A 17,494-nucleotide genomic window follows, 5' to 3' on the forward strand; every position below is an offset into this window, starting at 1 on the left:
ACCATTTCTTTCTAAAAAGGAACATAATTGTGAAGACACTGCCTTTTCAAGTATTTTTGACAGAAAGGGTAGATTTGAGATTGGTCTATAATTTACTAATTCTGTAGGATCAAGTTGCGTTTTTTTAATAAGTGGTTTAATAATAGCCAACTTAAAAGTTTTCGGTACATATCCTAATGACAAAGATGAATTAATGATATTAAGAAGAGGATCTATGGCCTCTGGTAGCATCTCTTTCAATAGCCTAGTTGGTACAGTGTCAAGCATACATGTTATTGATTTTGATGATTTAACGAGTTTAGCCAATTCTTCTTCTCCTATAGCAGTGAATGAGTGTAATTTTTCCCCAGTGACACTACAATCCTCTGTCTGATGTGATACTGTAGTAGACGGCTGCATGGTAAAAATTTTCTTCCTAATATTATCAATCTTACATGTGAAGAAGTTCATAAAGTCATTACTGCTGTGCTGTTTACAATCATCAGAAGTTGAAGCTTTATTTTTGGTTAATTTAGCCACTGTCTCGAATAAATACCTAGGGTTGTGTTTGTTTTCTTCCAAGAGAGTCGAGAAATAAGCAGATCTAGCAGTTTTACGGCCTTTCTGTATGCGATCATGTGTTCTTTCCATGAATTACGAAAGACCTCTAGTTTTGTTTTCTTCCAGCTGCGCTCCATTTTTCTGGCTGCTGTTTTAAGGGCCCGAGTGTGCTCGTTATACCACGGCGTTGGACTATTTTCTTTAATCTTCTTTAAGCGCAGGGGAGCAACTGTGTCTAAAGTACTGGAAAAGAGAGAGTCAATAGTTTCTGTTGCAACATCGAGTTCTTCTAAGCTATCTGGATGCTGAGGAGATGATACTGATGAGGAAGATTGTTTAAAGGGTAACTAAACCCTAAACCAACTTTTTTTAGTTAATGATCTGTAATACTGGGGCTTTATTAATGCTGTTCATTGATTCGAGTAAATGTTTTGACATTTGTGTATAAAGTGTTTTAATTCTATAAAATGTGGTGTAAAACCGCCAAAGTGCTGCCCTCTTAAGGTTGAACGGTGGCTACTGCAGTTGAATTTTCCTATTGGATGTTGTGGTACATCGTGACGTAGGATGGTACTTCCAACGGCTCACTATCCGCGCCCCTAGCACGAGATCACCACGCCCTCAGAAATGTTGACATGATGAGAACGGCTTCACTCCAGTATGAACCGTCATATTACATGAAGTAGAAACATTATGAATGAAACTGACTTGACACTTGCTTTAACATTGTATTGAAGAAAATACGGTTAAATAATGCAGTTGCCAGTACACGTCAGGCTTTTCTTGCGATATTATTGCCGCCCGTCATGTGTACAGATAATTTTCATACATGAGACGCACTTTCAAACCCTGGGACAAGTGGTAACGAACAACAATACTGTAACGTGCTGGCGTATATAGTCTAACTTATTTGAGGAAATCTGTTTATAATAGGCTTTTAGGTCTGAACTTATTGGTCCTGCGCTGCTGCGCTGATTCAGTTAATTTGAAAGAAAATACATTGTATGTATATCAGATATCTGATCTATTTTTAGTGGCATTCAGTGTAAGGATTTGACTGTTCATAGATTAGGTCAGTTCTCTTGCGCTGCTGCTTCACAAGCATCGTCGGCATCGGGAGTTAACGCAGTTTGAGCCAGCGGCTCGCATTGATAAGGCTCTGGGTCTGTGTCTACAGACAATTCACCCTCCTCCAATTCAGGTGAAGGTAGGAGAAATGACCGCTCTGTTGCAAAGCTGGCGTCACTCCAGTCATTCTCCATCTCTGCGACTCCCGAGTCTGACAGCTGTCAATCAATCCGTCATTGCGGGTCTCAGGTGCACACCCCCCGATCAGCCCCGGTTTAGTTACCCTTTAAAAAGCAATCTTTAGTGGCGGCAGTGATTGTCCTGCCATTTTTGAAGTGAGGGGGCGGCTTTGCAACCTTAGCTAAATTAAGTATACATGATACTAAGTAATGATCTGAGATGTCATCGCTCTGCTGCAGAATTTCAACGGTATCAACATTTATTCCATGTGACAATATTAGGTCTAAAGTATGATTATGGCGATGAGTGGGTCCTGACACATGTTGCCTAACTCCAATAGAGTTTAGAATGTCTTTAAATGCTAATCCCAATTTGTCTTTTTCGTTGTCTCCATGGATATTAAAATCACCAACAATTAGTACTTTATCTACAGCCAGTACTAACTCTGATAGGAAATCAGCAAATTCTTTAATAAAGTCTGTATTATGCCCTGGTGGCCTGTATAGCTAACACAAATGTTAAACAGGGTTTATCATGTACACTACATAACCTTACATAAAGCACCAAAACTTTGAAGGAATTATATTTGAAACTAGACTTTTGAGTAATACTGAATATATTATTATAAATTACAGCAACCCCTCCCCATTTACCTTTCAGACGCGGCTCATATTTATAACAATAATCTTGGGGGGTGGACTAATTTAAAGTAATTTAGTAGTCAGGTTTTAGCCAGCTTTCTGTCAAACAGAGAACATCTAGATTATTATCTATAATGATATCATTAACAATAAGCGATTTTGGGGAAAGGGATCGAATATTTAGCAACCCAAGCTTTATCAATTGTTCATCTGTATTATATCTGTTGTTTATTTGTTGGACATCAATTCAATTTTTACTGTTGAATGGTTTTGATGTTTTACTAATTCAGGGAACAGACACAGTCTCTATATGATAATATCTAGGTGAAAGAGTCTCTATGTGCTGGGATTTCTCTGACTCCGGTGACGTGAGACAGCTAGCAGACGGTCGGTTTAGCCAGTTTGTCTGCTTCCTGACCTGGGCTCTAGTGAGTCGAGCTTTAACTCTAAGACTATGTGCCAAATTACTAGAGAGAAGAGCGGCACCACCCCAGGAGGGATGGATGCCATCCTGCTTCAACAGGTCAGGTCTGCCCCAAAAACTTTTCCAATTGTCTATGAACCCTATGCTATTTTGCGGACACCACTTAGACAACCTAACTAACTATCTCATCACTCCTTTTAACAGGGAGCGGTCCAGAACAATAAACAGCCTCTGACATCGTACTAGCGAGTTCACACACCTCTTTAATGTTAATTTTGGTGATCTCCGACTGGCGAAGTCGAACATCATTAGTGCCGACTTGAATAATAATCTTAGAGAATTTACGATTAGCTTTAGCCAGCACTCTTAAATTTGCTTTGATGTCAGGCGCTCTGGCTCCCGGTAAACATGTGACTATGGTGGCTGGTGTCTCTATTTTCACGTTCCGTGTAATAGAATCACCAATAACTAGGGCACTTTCAACAGGAAACTCAGTGGGTGCTTCACTGAGAGGGGAGAACCTGTTTGATGTTTTAACCGGAACGGAAAAGTGTTTTATTGATCCGTGACTATGCCGTCTCACCGTTACACGAGTTCACTAAGCTATTCGCAGCCAAATCAGTGTCTAAAGCTGTTACTTCCTCACTACTCTCAGATAAAGTATGGATGCGTGTTTCTAATTCTGAAATCTTCTCCGTCAGCCTAACTATCTCCTTACATTTAACACATGTGAAGCCCTGTTCGCCAGCGGAGAAGCCTATACTAAACATGCAGCATGCAGTGCAAGTTACAATGACAGGAGATGACATGACTTACCATGTTTGTTGATTAATCCAACTTACCACAATTGTTTGCTGGACACTATTTACTAATCCAACTAATGAACTCAGAAAACAGGAGACCCAGGTGCAGAGATGACAAGCTAACAGGCTAGCGAAATGCTAACGTGTGATGGTGATTTAGATTAAAAGCTAGCAATGCCAAATTTAACGTGATAGGCAAAAGGGTTAAACCAAATTGTTCAAGGTTTTGGTGTAGTTAAAAAAATTGTTTATCAGCATCATTATTTTACACTACCTGGCCAAAAAAAAGTCACTGTTTCGATTTAAATAGGCAAATGCTTAAGAGTCTGGATATTTATTGCAGTGATTATTATGTTTCTAGCATGTTATATGTTTGGCAACAGTTCTACTAACCCTAATTGATGGAGTCTGTAGCTTTTAATTTCTTAAGAAACCATGTAGGAAGGCACGTGATGACCATATTCCAGGATGACTATAGCTGTGTCCCAATTCAGAAGCTGCATCCTTCGAAGGCTGTGAAGGTCGGACCGAGTATTGTTAAATGGGACGGTCTAGCCTACGGATGTTCTTGACTATTTTGAAAGTTATATTAAACTGTCTGAAAACAAAACAGGGTTCACAACCTGTCTAAATATGTTCACCACATATAATAAAAAGTTTAAACTATATTAAATCACATCTTATTAAGATCCGCATGTCAACATTTCAACCGCTTTAAAGTTGTTGTTTTTTTTACATTTATATCATTAGATAATTGAGTAGGCTGAATCCCAATCCTTAAAGGGTTAGTTCACCCAAAAATGAAAATTATGTCATTAATTACTCACCCTCATGTCGTTCGACAGCCGTAAGACCTCCGTTTATCTTCGGAACACAAATGAAGATATTTTTGTTGAAAGCTGATGGCTGAGAAAGGCTTCAGATAGGCCTCCATTGGAATTCAGTACATTTACACTCACAAAACCCATAAACGTTGTTACAAAGTCCATCTCACCACAGTGGCTCTACAATAATTTTACGAAGCGACGACAATAGTTTTTGTGCGAAAAAAAAAAAAAAATAACGACTTTATTCAACCTCTTCTTGTCTTCCATGTGTGCCTCCACGGCGCATGTGCGAGAATATGACCGGGGTTCGGGAATCCATGAAATGCATACTTTAGCCCCATTTGAGCACTACGCCGAGACCTAAAGCACGATCAATGTAGAATTCAACAGCTTAGATACGCGCGTCTTCCTCTGCTTGTAAACAAATCGCTTCTGGGTCATGTGTCCGAACGCCGGATCTGCGTAATATTCTCGCGCATCCGTCGTGGAGGCCGACACGGAAGACTATAGTTTCGAATTGTTTCATTTAAAAGACATTTCAAGCTTTCTATACACATATTTCTCATGTCTGTGAGGCAAGTAGCCTGTTGAGTTTCAGTTTATTTATGAGACGCGCTCCAGTTCATGTGCAATGAAAGTGATCACATAAATATGAAACAAAATACTTTGTTAAATGGCTACAACTACAGTACAGATAAATGTCATGTCTGAGCAGGATTTGAGTGAACGTCATTTTACTGTGAGCGGTTCATGAGTGGAGCGCGCCTGCATAGAGCGGATTATTGACACCAAGAGGGGAGGGCTAAGTCTCGGTGAGGCCGGACCGCCCTCCAAAACGCTCCGATTTCCCCCCAGCGGCCTGTTTCAGTTCCCCCAAGGGAAAAAGTGTTGTTATTGTTGTTGCGTTTCATTTGGTTCACTATAACAGCGGTCGAGTGTAAGGGAGCATGCTTGAGCGGGCTCGCTGCTTACACTCGACCGCTGTTATAGTGAACCAAATAAAAAACATAAATACTCAACAAAAGAGCATTCTTTCTCTTCCCCACCACACGAGGGCCTGGGGATACTTTGTTTGTGGGGTATGTATACCACCGTGGAGAGGAGGGGGGCCTTCTGACTCTTGATCCTCTCCCACTTCTCCCCACTAATTGTCAAGTCCCCAGTCCTCCGATGATCCCTTCAGGGAGAGGGAGGAGGAAGAATGGGTCCACCTCATCTGCCACCTACCCAGAGGTGGTTGAGCACACTGCAGCCTTTCCCTTGGCAGTTGGGACTGCTGCACTTTTTCCTGAGGTGCCTGTGATCTCTGCAGCTCCCCCAGAGATGGCTAAAGATGCTGCGGCTTCCCCAGAGGTGGTTGTCCCGACATCGCCTCACCCTCGTAAGCGCAGGAGAAGGAGGGCTCCTGTAGCTCACCCAATTACGGTGGTCCAGGAGGACCCGACTGCAGTGGTCCCAAGTCTGGTGGTCCCAGAGCTGCCCGCTTCCCCTGTCAAAGCCACAGAGGTCATGCCTGAAGCGCCCACTCTCCCTGTCACAGTCACAGAGACTTTCCCTGTCAGTCCTGCCTTAGCCAAGAGGGCTGTGTTTGCCTTTTATGCTTTGGCTGTCCTGCGGGCCTGGAATAAGCACAGGGCTTCATCTGATTTAGGATCACTCTGCCACCCAGAGCCCACTGCCTGCCTGGAGGCCATCACAGAACAGCCTGCTCTCCCTGATATGGCCATAGGGGCTGTTGCCGAGCAACCTGCTCTCTGTGATATGGCGACGGAGGCAGTTGAAGCCACTCTGTCCTGTTATGCCTTTGCCCTTCTGTGTGTCTGGGCCACACACACACACATCTCTCCTGGCTTTGTCGGCTCAAGCCCCGAAGTCCCCAGAGCTGCCCATTTTCTCTCAGCCACAGATACCGTCCCAGAGACTGCTGTCCCAGAGAACTGTCTGCCCTGTGCCCACTGCATCGGCCATGCTTCCCTTGGGGCAGTCATCTTTGTGAGCTTCCCCTTCCTCACCCTGATTCCAGTCCTGTCAAAGTCTGATCTGCCTGTCCTGACAACCCCACTCAAATCTCCTGCTCTGCTGGACTCGCTCAAGCTTCCTGCTCAGCCGGCCCCAGTCAAGCATCCAGACCCGCCTGACCCACCCTGGCCCTCTGCCAGGACTCCTGAACCACTGGTGCCCGCTTGGTCGTCTGCCGGGATGTTTGGTGTGAGCACATGGCTTGTCATGTGTTTCCTTGTGCCATGGGCTCTCCTGTCCATTTTCTAACCCGCCCATTTAGTTTGCTTACGTATTTTTTCTCCTTGTGTTTGCAGTCCTGTGCTGGATCGTCGCGGTTTGTTACCTGTCGTATGTGCTTTGTGTTTCCCTGCTCCTTGAGTCAAGTTCAGGTCAAGTCTTGTTTTTTCCCTTCGGGGTTGTTTGTGTTTGTTTTTATTTTATTATTAAATAAAAAGCCCATTTCTCCAGCGATTTGAGTCCTCGCTCCTTTCATCCCACAAACCTGACACAAGTATGGTTACCCATACTCAGAATTTGTCCTCTGCATTTAATCCATCCAAGTTAGTGCACACACATTAGGAGCAGTGAGTAGTGAACTCGTTGCAAACTGTGGACACACACACCTGGAGCAGTGGGCAGCCATTCACTGGAGTGCATGGGGAGCAATTGGGGGTTAGGTGCCTTGCGCAAGGGCACCTCAGTCATTTCCTGCCGGTATTCACTAATATCATTAGTGTCTAATCTAATCATTTAGGCCACAACTGCAAAAGAACAAAGTAAAAACCATTTTAAAAATGGCTTCAAATAACAGATGTTTAAATTTAACATAACAGTATATTTTTGTCCTCCTCCTTGAACTGCCACCTTAACGTGGTGGAGGGGTTTGAGTACCCGAATGAACCTAGGAGCTATGTTGTCCGGGGCTATATGCCCCTGGTAGGGTCTCCCAAGGCAAACAGGTCCTAGGTGACGGGTCAGACTAAGAGCAGTTCAAAAAACCCTTATGATGACAAAAAAAAGGAGGACCGTGACGTCGCCCGGTACGGCGCAGCCGGGGCCCCACCCTGGAGCCAGGCCTGGGGTTGGGGCTCGTATGCGAGCGCCTGGTGGCCGGGCCTTCCCCCACGGGGTCCGGCCGGGCTCAGCCCAAAGGAGCGATGTGGGGACACCTTCCCGTGGGCCCACCACTCACAGGAGGGACCGTAAGGGGCCGGTGCAAAGAAGATCGGGCAGCAGTCGAAGGCAGGAGCCTAGACAACCCGATCCCTGGACACGGAAACTGGCTCTTGGGACATGGAATGTCACCTCACTGGTGGGGAAGGAGCCTGAGATTGTGCGTGAGGTTGAGAGGTTCCGACTAGAGATAGTCAGAATCACCTCTACGCACAGCTTGGGCTCTGGAACCACACTCCTCGAGAGAGGATGGACTCTTCACCACTCCGGAGTTGCCCTTGGTGAGAGGCGGCGGGCTGGTGTGGGTTTGCTTATAGCCCCCCAGCTCTGCCGCCATGTGTTGGAGTTTACCCCGGTGAACGAGAGGGTCATTTCCCTACGGCTTCAGCTCAGGGATAGGTCTCTCACTGTTGTTTGTGCCTACGGGCCGAACGGCAGTGCAGAGTACCCGGCCTTCTTGGTGTCCCTGGGAGGGGTGCTGGAAAGTGCTCCACCTGGGGACTCCGTCGTTCTACTGGGGGACTTCAACGCCCACGTGGGCAATGACAGTGACACCTGGAGGGGCGTGATTGGTAGGAACGGCCCCCCTGATCTGAACCCGAGTGGTGTTCAGTTATTGGACTTCTGTGCTAGTTACGGTTTGTCCATAACGAACACCATGTTCAGGCATAAGAGTGTCCATCAGTGCACATGGCACCAGGACACTCTAGGTCGTAGGTCAATGATCGACTTTGTGGTCGTTTCATCTGACCTGCGGCCGTATGTCTTGGACACTCGGGTGAAGAGAGGGGCGGAGCTGTCAACTGATCACCACCTGGTGGTGAGTTGGATCCGATGGCGGGGGAGGAAGCTGGACAGACTCGGTAGACCCAAGCGTACTGTAAGGGTCTGCTGGGAACGTTTGGCCGAGTCTCCTGTCAGAGAGATCTTCAACTCCTACCTCCGGCAGAACTTCGACCAGATCCCGAGGGAGGCTGGAGATATTGAGTCCGAATGGACCATGTTCTCCACCTCCATTGTCAAAGCGGCCGCTCGGAGCTGTGGTCGTAAGGTCTCCGGTGCATGTCGAGGCGGCAATCCCCGAACCCGGTGGTGGACACCGGAAGTAAGGGATGCCGTCAAGCTGAAGAAGGAGTCCTATCGGGCCTGGTTGGCTTGTGGGACTCCTGAGGCAGCTGACACGTACTGGCAGGCTAAGCGGACTGCAGCCTGGTTGGTTGTGGAGGCAAAAACTCGGGCCTGGGAGGAGTTCGGTGAGGCCATGGAAAAGGACTATCGGCTGGCCTCGAAGAGATTCTGGCAAACCGTCCGGCGCCTCAGGAGGGGGAAGCAGTGCCCTACCAACGCTGTTTACAGTGGCGATGGGCGACTGTTGACCTCAACTGGGGATGTCGTCGGACGGTGGAAGGAATACTTCGAGGATCTCCTCAATCCCGCCATCACGTCTTCCATTGAGGAAGCAGAGGCTGGAGGCTCAGAGGAGGACTCGTCCATCACCCAAGCTGAAGTCACCGAGGTGGTCAAGAAACTCCTCGGTGGCAAGGCACCGGGGGTGGATGAGATCCGCCCTGAGTACCTCAAGTCTCTGGATGTTGTGGGGCTGTCTTGGCTGACACGCCTCTGCAACATCGCGTGGCGGTCGGGGACAGTGCCTCTGGGATGGCAGACCGGGGTGGTGGTCCCTCTTTTTAAGAAGGGGGACCGGAGGGTGTGTTCCAACTACAGGGGGATCACACTTCTCAGCCTCCCCGGGAAAGTCTATGCCAGGGTACTGGAGAGGAGAATACGGCCGATAGTAGAACCTCGGATTTAGGAGGAACAGTCTGGTTTTCGTCCAGGCCGTGGTACACTGGACCAGCTCTATACCCTCTACAGGGTGCTGGAGGGTTCATGGGAGTTTGCCCAACCAGTCCACATGTGTTTTGTGGATTTGGAGAAGGCATTCGACTGTGTCCCTCGCGGCATCCTGTGGAGGGTGCTGAGGGAATATGGGGTCCGGGGTCCTTTGCTAAGGGCTGTCCGGTCCCTGTACGACCGAAGCAGGAGTTTGGTCCGCATTGCCGGCAGTAAGTCAGACTTGTTCCCGGTGCATGTTGGACTCCGGCAGGGCTGCCCTTTGTCGCCGGTTCTGTTCATAATTTTTATGGACAGAATTTCTAGGCGCAGCCAGGGGCCGGAGGGTGTCAGGTTTGGGGACAACGCGGTTTCGTCTCTGCTCTTTGCGGATGACGTTGTCGTGTTGGCCCCTTCTAACCAGGACCTTCAGCATGCACTGGGACGGTTTGCAGCTGAGTGTGAAGCGGCTGGGATGAGGATCAGCACCTCCAAATCAGAGGCCATGGTCCTCAGTCGGAAAAGGGTGGTTTGCCCACTTCAGGTTGGTGGAGAGTTCCTGCCTCAAGTGGAGGAGTTCAAGTATCTAGGGGTCTTGTTCACGAGTGAGGGGAGGATGGAACGAGAGATTGACAGACGGATCGGTGCAGCGTCTGCAGTAATGCGGTCGATGTACCGGTCTGTTGTGGTGAAGAAAGAGCTAAGCCGTAAGGCGAAGCTCTCGATTTACCGGTCAATCTACGTTCCTACTCTCACCTATGGTCATGAGCTTTGGGTCATGACCGAAAGGACAAGATCCCGGATACAGGCGGCCGAAATGAGCTTTCTCCGCAGGGTGGCTGGGCGCTCCCTTAGGGATAGGGTGAGAAGCTCAGTCACTCGGGAGAAACTCGGAGTAGAGCCGCTGCTCCTCCACATCGAGAGGGGTCAGCTGAGGTGGCTCGGGCATCTGTTCCGGATGCCTCCTGAACGCCTTCCCGGGAAGGTGTTTCGGGCATGTCCAACCGGGAGGAGGCCCCGGGGAAGACCTAGGACACGCTGGAGGGACTATGTCTCCCGGCTGGCCTTGGAACGCCTCGGTGTCCCCCCGGAAGAGCTAGAGGAAGTGTCTAGGGAGAGGGAAGTCTGGGCATCTCTGCTTAGACTGCTGCCCCCGCGACCCGGCCCTGGATAAAGCGGAAGAAGATGGATGGATGGAAGTATATTTTTGTCTAGTCTATTAGAGAATATATAAAACATATGTTAACGTTATTTAGATCAGAACACAGAATTAGAATTATTTCAGAATTATTCCTTTCCTAATTGAATATTTTGCAAGAAATCAACAAATAATGGAGGGAGGCCATGAACTGCATCTAGACTGATTTTTTTTTTTGAAGATACTGCAAGATACAGATGCCTGCATCTTCTCTCCAAACATGAAATATCCTTTCACCTCAAGCTCTTGTAATAGTTTTGTTCATGGCACAGTCCACTGAGAAAAGCTTCAAACAAAAGCTGCTGACTGAGCTGAAACCTGGCCAAAGATTAAACCACCCATCCGGTGCTCCCCTCCCACGGCTGGGGTCTGTTTGCCAAGGCTGTTGAGTCTGTGGTATGGAAAAAAGGGCCTTGCTGGTGGTTTACAGTTAAGCCTCACCAGTGTGCCAGGTGAAAGCCCCCAGGGATTACCCTAATGCTGCCCCACAGACCAGAGGGGAAGTCATCACGGCTAGGATCGGAATTATGGTTCAAAGCTGCATTGGTCGGACAGATAGAAGATGAGTTATATATTCCACGCCTTTGCTAACCATTTCACTGTACACGTGTCAATGAACTATGCAGTATTAAATTATTACCATGAAAAAACAGCAGATCTGCTACCATAAAGTATATAGACCATGCGTATTGATGATAATTATCATGTTAGAATCATGTAATAATTAATGCAGGTTGCATTATTTCGATATTTATTACTATTTTATCAGGATTATCCCGAAAGGAGTAGTTAGAAATTAAACCAAAAATGAAAATTCTGTCATCATGTACTCACCCTCATACCATCCCAAAGTTGTATGATATTCTTTCTTCTGCATAACAAAAAAGAAGATATTATGAAGAATCTTTCAGCTGCTTTTTGCCCATACATTGAAAGGCAAAGGGGTCCAAATATTTCAAGCTCCAAAACAGAGCGTAAAAATAATGCATACCAATCTGGATATTAAGTGTTTTTTCACTTTCAAATCAACTCATGTATATAGAGACCAGATCAAATATAGTGACAATTTACTGTAGTAATAGGATATGAGCTAGTGACATAATCAGTTTTATACAGCTCTCAGAGCTTTTCAAACCTTATTAAAACATGTTTATCTATTTGGCAGCGTGTGCAATATTAATATTGCTTGTTTTATACGCACATTTCAATGGCCTCTAAATTGTCAACATGTTCAAAACTTTGATGAAAAACCTGTTATATGCAAACTACTACATGCGTTCTGTCGCCTGAGGCCTTTTACCATAATTCTAAAAATGTCCACGTTTAGGTCGTGGTACACGTGTCTTTTTGCAGTGAAATCTTTACAGATTTTTTTATAAAGTAAATGTAAAAATAACTTTCATATTGTTAATGATATTTCAAGATATAGAACACTGGCCTGAAGCAACCTAGATTTACTCGATTATCCATACATATTTTTAAAAAATCATGTTAAAATGTGATACAAATATGATACACCAGGCTTTTGAGGAACGTTTATTTGTTCATCTCTCAATCATCATGTATTGATCTACATTATATATTTTTGTCATTAGCACTCCTTTTATATTGAACTCACTCCCAGCACTCCTCTTCCGTTCTTTTGTTGATCTTGTTATGCTTACGTGTGTTTTGTGTTCTGTTATCGCCTTGTTAATAAACCCGTCGTTGTGAAAGCTCCCTTCCCTGCTGCACTACACACGTTTGTAACAGAAGAACAGACCAAACTGCCAGGACTTCCACAACAAGATGGATATCTTCGTCACCCCGATCTCTCACGTGTCCCCTCTTAGAGACACTTCAGCGGTGGATCGCCTGTGTGGGCCTAGGCAGGACGTCGCCCACTGGAGAGGTACATGAAGGAATTTGTTGAGCTATCTTATTTGGTGAACTGGCCAGATGCACCACTTAACACGTATTTTCTGATGGGCCTGGACGAGGACACCATTCGCTACATTGAACCTGCCTGTTCCTTTTCCCTAGTCGAGTCAATTAATCGGATTCTGTTTTTAAATTGTTCTGATTTCGAGATTGAAGAGATTCATGAGACTGTGTATCTTCCTCGTCCGGTCCCCTCAGAAAAACACGCGTCCTGGTCAGTTCACCCTCAGCCAGTTTCCTCCGCATATACCTCCAGTGGGCCTTCCCGGGTAGTCCTGCCTGCCCCAAAGGCCAAACGGCCAAGGAGGAGGGCCACCGCGAAGCCCTCGATTCCAGCCAAGAGGGCCGCGACCTTGCCAGAGCCACAGGAATGGTGGTTAATAGACTTTTGGAGCGATCCTGCAGCTCCAGTTCTCCACGAACCCGCCCCAGTGCTCCTAGAATCTGCTCCAAGTCTCCACGAGCCCGCTCCAGTCCTCCTCGAGCCCACTCCAGTCCTCCTAGAATCCGCTCCAGTTCTCCACAAGGCCGCTCCAGCTCACGAGGCCGCTCCAGCCCATGAACTCGCCCCATTCCACGAGCCCTTCCTGCCTCCCCTGAAGCCTCATATCCAGTCTCTTACCTGCCGCACCACACCCGTAACACTAAGATATATTATTGGGAGTTATAGACTGAAAAGTGTATTTTATGTGAGTTATAAACATTAAAGTACATTACAAGAACTTGATCTTACTTTTTGGCCGTATACACAAATATATTTGCTCAGTTTGGGCATCTGAATACAATTGAGTTGTTTTTAGTTTTATACTATATGACCCATAAAAGAGCATGTATTAAATATACTTTAAAAAATATTAAAATGTATATATATTTTGTCTGATGGTCCAATAAACTGTTCTATTTAAAAAATATTTTTTATATTTAAGGCTTTAAAGGTTTAAAAATATGTATGTGATACTGATGTTTATATTTTCATTCTGCAGAGCATGGGAATTGCAGTCATTCACTACATTCCCTGCACTAATCCCTCTCTTTACTAATTATAGTGCACGATTCAGGATGTTATGCTATTTGTATGCTGTTGTAACATGGTGCCAAAGAGGAAATTTTAGCGCTGATGTCCATTTAATTTTGCAGACAAACAACTTTTAAAATGAACTTTTTCAATTTTGAGAATGAAATAAGCCTATGAAGACCTGTACATTTAAAGTAGTCAGGCCTGGTGAACCAAGAGGCCATAACACACCATTAGTAAAGTTCTGCAGCCACTCTACGTCATCTGTATGGTCTGGTTTGTTTTGGCAGGCTCTTATTTTCCGGTGATAGCTGGTCACCATGGGGTACAGCCGGGAGCCATTCAGGGCTAGACTGTCATTTTCAGGTCAGTGTGCACCCCACTGATTCTGCTGACAACACTGTTCCCACCATGAGATAATGCCATTCCAGAGAGATCCACTTGTAAGCCCCTCTTTCTGAAGCACAGGTATATAACCAGGGGGCTTTCTCCACTGAGGACGGCACACATAATTTGGGGATCTTTGTCTACTGTACCAGCCTCTATCAGCCTAGTCGTACTCTCCTTCAGTTAATTTCTTCTCCTTCTAAAATTTCCTCAACATCAGGTGAAAACAGTCACAGACAGGCTTAAATTGCCAAGATCTGCCAGTCGACGTTTAGCTAATCGAAGTTGAGAGTTTCCAAACCTGACATTATGGATATTGCCATTCAACACCCCTGGTTCAGACGCACCATGGGCTACCCCGCTCTACCCCGTCTCTTCGATCAGTTCTTTGGAGAAGGTCTGTTCGACTATGACCTCTTCCCCTTCACTGCCTCAACTATCAGCCCTTACTATCGACACCCACTCTTCCGCAACTTCCTGGATTCCTCCAACTCAGGCATCTCTGAGGTATGAATTGCTTTATTGCAAATAGAGAAGATTTTGAATTTTATAATGACACTGTTGATGCTAAAGCCCAATACAGGTTTTGGTTATTATTTAATCAATACAGTCTTCTTATTATTATTATTATTATTTTTATTATTTTGTTGTTGTTGCAATTAGTATCACTTCAAAGAGATGTACATGGTGGATGTGAAACTTCTTTCCAGAAAATAGTGTTTTTCCTTACAGACCCCAGGTATTAAAATAAGACCAATATAAAATTAGCCAAATGAAAACAATCTCTGGAAATATGCACAAACTTTGACTGAAGACAAAACAGAATCAGGCTAATATTTTGAAATTAACAAAACTGATGACTACAGCGCTGTAAGAAAAAGATGATGTCCTAGCAGAAAATTACTAGTACCTTTTCCGGACATTTCCTTCAACCCAAAAGCATGATATAATGCATAATTCAAAATATATGTAAAATACCTTGGTTCGGGTCAAATTCTGAGCTTGGAGCCCTCCCTCGGACAGCATGCCAAATATACATACTCTTTACTCTTTAATCTGATTGTAAGTGTGAACTTGTGAAACTACAATTGAAACCACATCAATGTAACTCCACTGCTTGACCATTTTTTTCAGGTGAGATCTGACAGAGACAAATTCACAGTGTACCTGGATGTGAAACACTTCTCTCCCGATGAGCTCAGTGTCAAGGTGACAGATGACTATGTGGAGATCCAGGGCAAGCATGGAGAAAGACAGGTGAGGTCACGGCTCATTACGACAGTACAGGTAATGTATTCTTCTCTGAAGAGAGGTTAGCAATTGGAAACTTGCAATTCAATTCAATTATCCATTCAAATGTTCTTATCAGTGCTGATTTTTCAGAATTTTTCAGTGTGAGAAAGTTAATAGTATAAATCAGTCATACTAGACTGCATATATTTAAATGTAGGACCAGTTGTTCAAGCAAAGTACCATGGTTTTAAGCAAAACAAAAGATTTGAAAGTAAGGGAGCAAGTTGTACTTTTGAGAAAGTTGTATATATGTGATAAATATGTATATAATATGTACTGTATATATAAATAAGAACTCTTTAAGATTATTTCAGATAATTCATTTAAAGCTTCTCCTCCTTTTCCCAGTTACGTTTTTCTTTTCAGTTGCTTTTCTATTTTTATCTCCGTCTTCCCATCCCCATAGCCCCTTTTTCAGCATGGTGGGTTTATTCATGTTTTAGTAGCCTTAAGGGAGGCACAGATGAGGAAAAAGTGAGCAGATCTCTCAGAATGTTTGTTTCAGATTGACGTCACTTCTGCGTCATAGTCTGCCACCCTATTTGGAGTCATAAAAGCCAGTAAAGGGCTTGTGGGTAATCTTTTCAAGGCTTTACTGGTGGAGTGTGCGCTAAAATGCCTTGACCCTAAAGCTGTTGTTCTCTCTTACCTTATAAACAGCAGATGCTAAAGTACAGTATTACATTATATTGGCTCAAATATACACTAATGTAATCAAGATAGTAACAGATAATGTAAACCGATATGTAAGATTCAGACCGATTTAGGTGAAACATTCGAATAAATGAAAAAAGGCTTTCTTCAGAGCTGAACAGTTGCAATATATGTCTACCTCTTGATGGATTACTTTGATATACTTTAGTATATCATACTATACATAGGCCTACTTTAGATATACTTTAGACCACATTGAAATACGCGTTTGCTCAGGTCATCTCTAATGAGGTAAAGTGTTAATAATATCTGTGCATGATGGATTTATGGATACGTGGCCTTTTCCTAATTTTTTCTCCGTTTCTGGTGGTTGGCTTCTCAGGATGACCACGGCTATGTCTCCCGTGAGTTCCACCGTCGCTACCGTCTACCTTCCAACGTGGAGCAGTCTTCCATCACCTGCACACTGACTGCTGATGGCATGCTCACTCTCTGTGGACCCAAGACTGCTGGCATAGATGCTGGCCGTGGAGACCGCACCATCCCTGTTACCCGCGAGGAAAAGACCAACTCAGGCTCCTCCTCCTAGACGGGCCACACCCCACAGCCAGGTGGTGGTATGGAGGTGTGAGTGGGGCTCACAGGGGGGTCTTGGCTTTAATTTAAGAGGGCATTTAAAGGTGGATTTAAGCAAATCCTTGATTTGTTTATCATTAAACAAGACCTTCCTCCCACTTCCACCTCAAAGGGTGTTAGTGTTTATCTGGCCTAATACCTTCTTTCATTAGACTACACTAGCTAAAAATCTCCATAATCCACTATGATTGTTTTCAATTTTTCATTACATGCTACTCACACAGGGAATGGATCAGGATGATTGGCTGGGGGTCTTACAGACTGAGGTGAAAGATTGTAAGGTTTCTTCACTCAAACCTCTATCCTCCTCTCTAGTCAGATGGTAAATGACAAGCAGTCATTGTCATCCTGGTGATCTATTATGAGAGTAATATTATTTAAACGCATTCTTTACTGTATAGGATCAAATGGAGAACTAAATACTCCGAGAAAGATTGTCAAGGGGAGGTGGAGAGCTTGGTTTAAAATTGCTCTGTTTGAAGATTTCTGATCTGTGAGAGATTCCATCACTGGCACCAGTCAGACTTCCGCATCCTTTCTTACCTGTGTCAAGACCTCTTTTCTAGACCTCTCTTGTCATTGACTCTTTTCTGTCTTGTAGGTTTTAGCCATGTTCTGCTGATTACAGACTCCTCAGGGGTCTACTAAAAAAATAATTAAAAAAATAAAGTTGTAATATTAACCATTAGGCATACTATGTTTGTCTTTTTTATGCCATGTAATACAATGCAAGCCACACCATACATCATAGTAATTAAATGTCTAGCTTATGACTAGCCAATTTAGAATTATATTATTGTGGAGAAGTTGAATGATGCATATAACTACAAAAAAGACAGATTCTTAATGAACTGGTGAGAACTATAGTATCTGAAAACAATCCAAAATATAATTTCTCTTT

The 17,494-nt window shown here is 44.7% G+C and overlaps 2 protein-coding genes across 2 annotated transcripts in view; both read left to right on the top strand.

Annotated features, from left to right (window-relative positions):
* The window catches only part of cbsa (cystathionine beta-synthase a), a gene marked incomplete at its 3' end in the record, with an annotated part of 18,826 nt that extends 12,075 nt beyond the window's left edge, over window positions 1–6,751 (top strand). Inside the window, exon 15 of the mRNA XM_079813193.1 lies at window positions 5,640–6,751. Within this exon, the coding sequence (XP_079669319.1) occupies window positions 5,640–6,751 (1,112 nt within the window). The remainder of the gene's footprint in view (window positions 1–5,639) is intronic.
* A 7,370-nt stretch (window positions 6,752–14,121) lies between these two features.
* Window positions 14,122–17,280, top strand: cryaa (crystallin, alpha A). Its single transcript, XM_079812901.1, has 3 exons — window positions 14,122–14,517; window positions 15,145–15,267; window positions 16,340–17,280. The coding sequence occupies exons 1-3, from the start codon at window positions 14,320–14,322 to the stop codon at window positions 16,544–16,546; spliced, it is 528 nt and encodes a 175-aa protein (XP_079669027.1). The 5' UTR covers window positions 14,122–14,319; the 3' UTR covers window positions 16,547–17,280.
* Window positions 17,281–17,494: the final 214 nt, after the last annotated feature.

Source organism: Gobio gobio, assembly GCF_949357685.1.
Source record: "Gobio gobio genome assembly, chromosome: 3".
NCBI lineage: Eukaryota > Metazoa > Chordata > Actinopteri > Cypriniformes > Gobionidae > Gobio > Gobio gobio.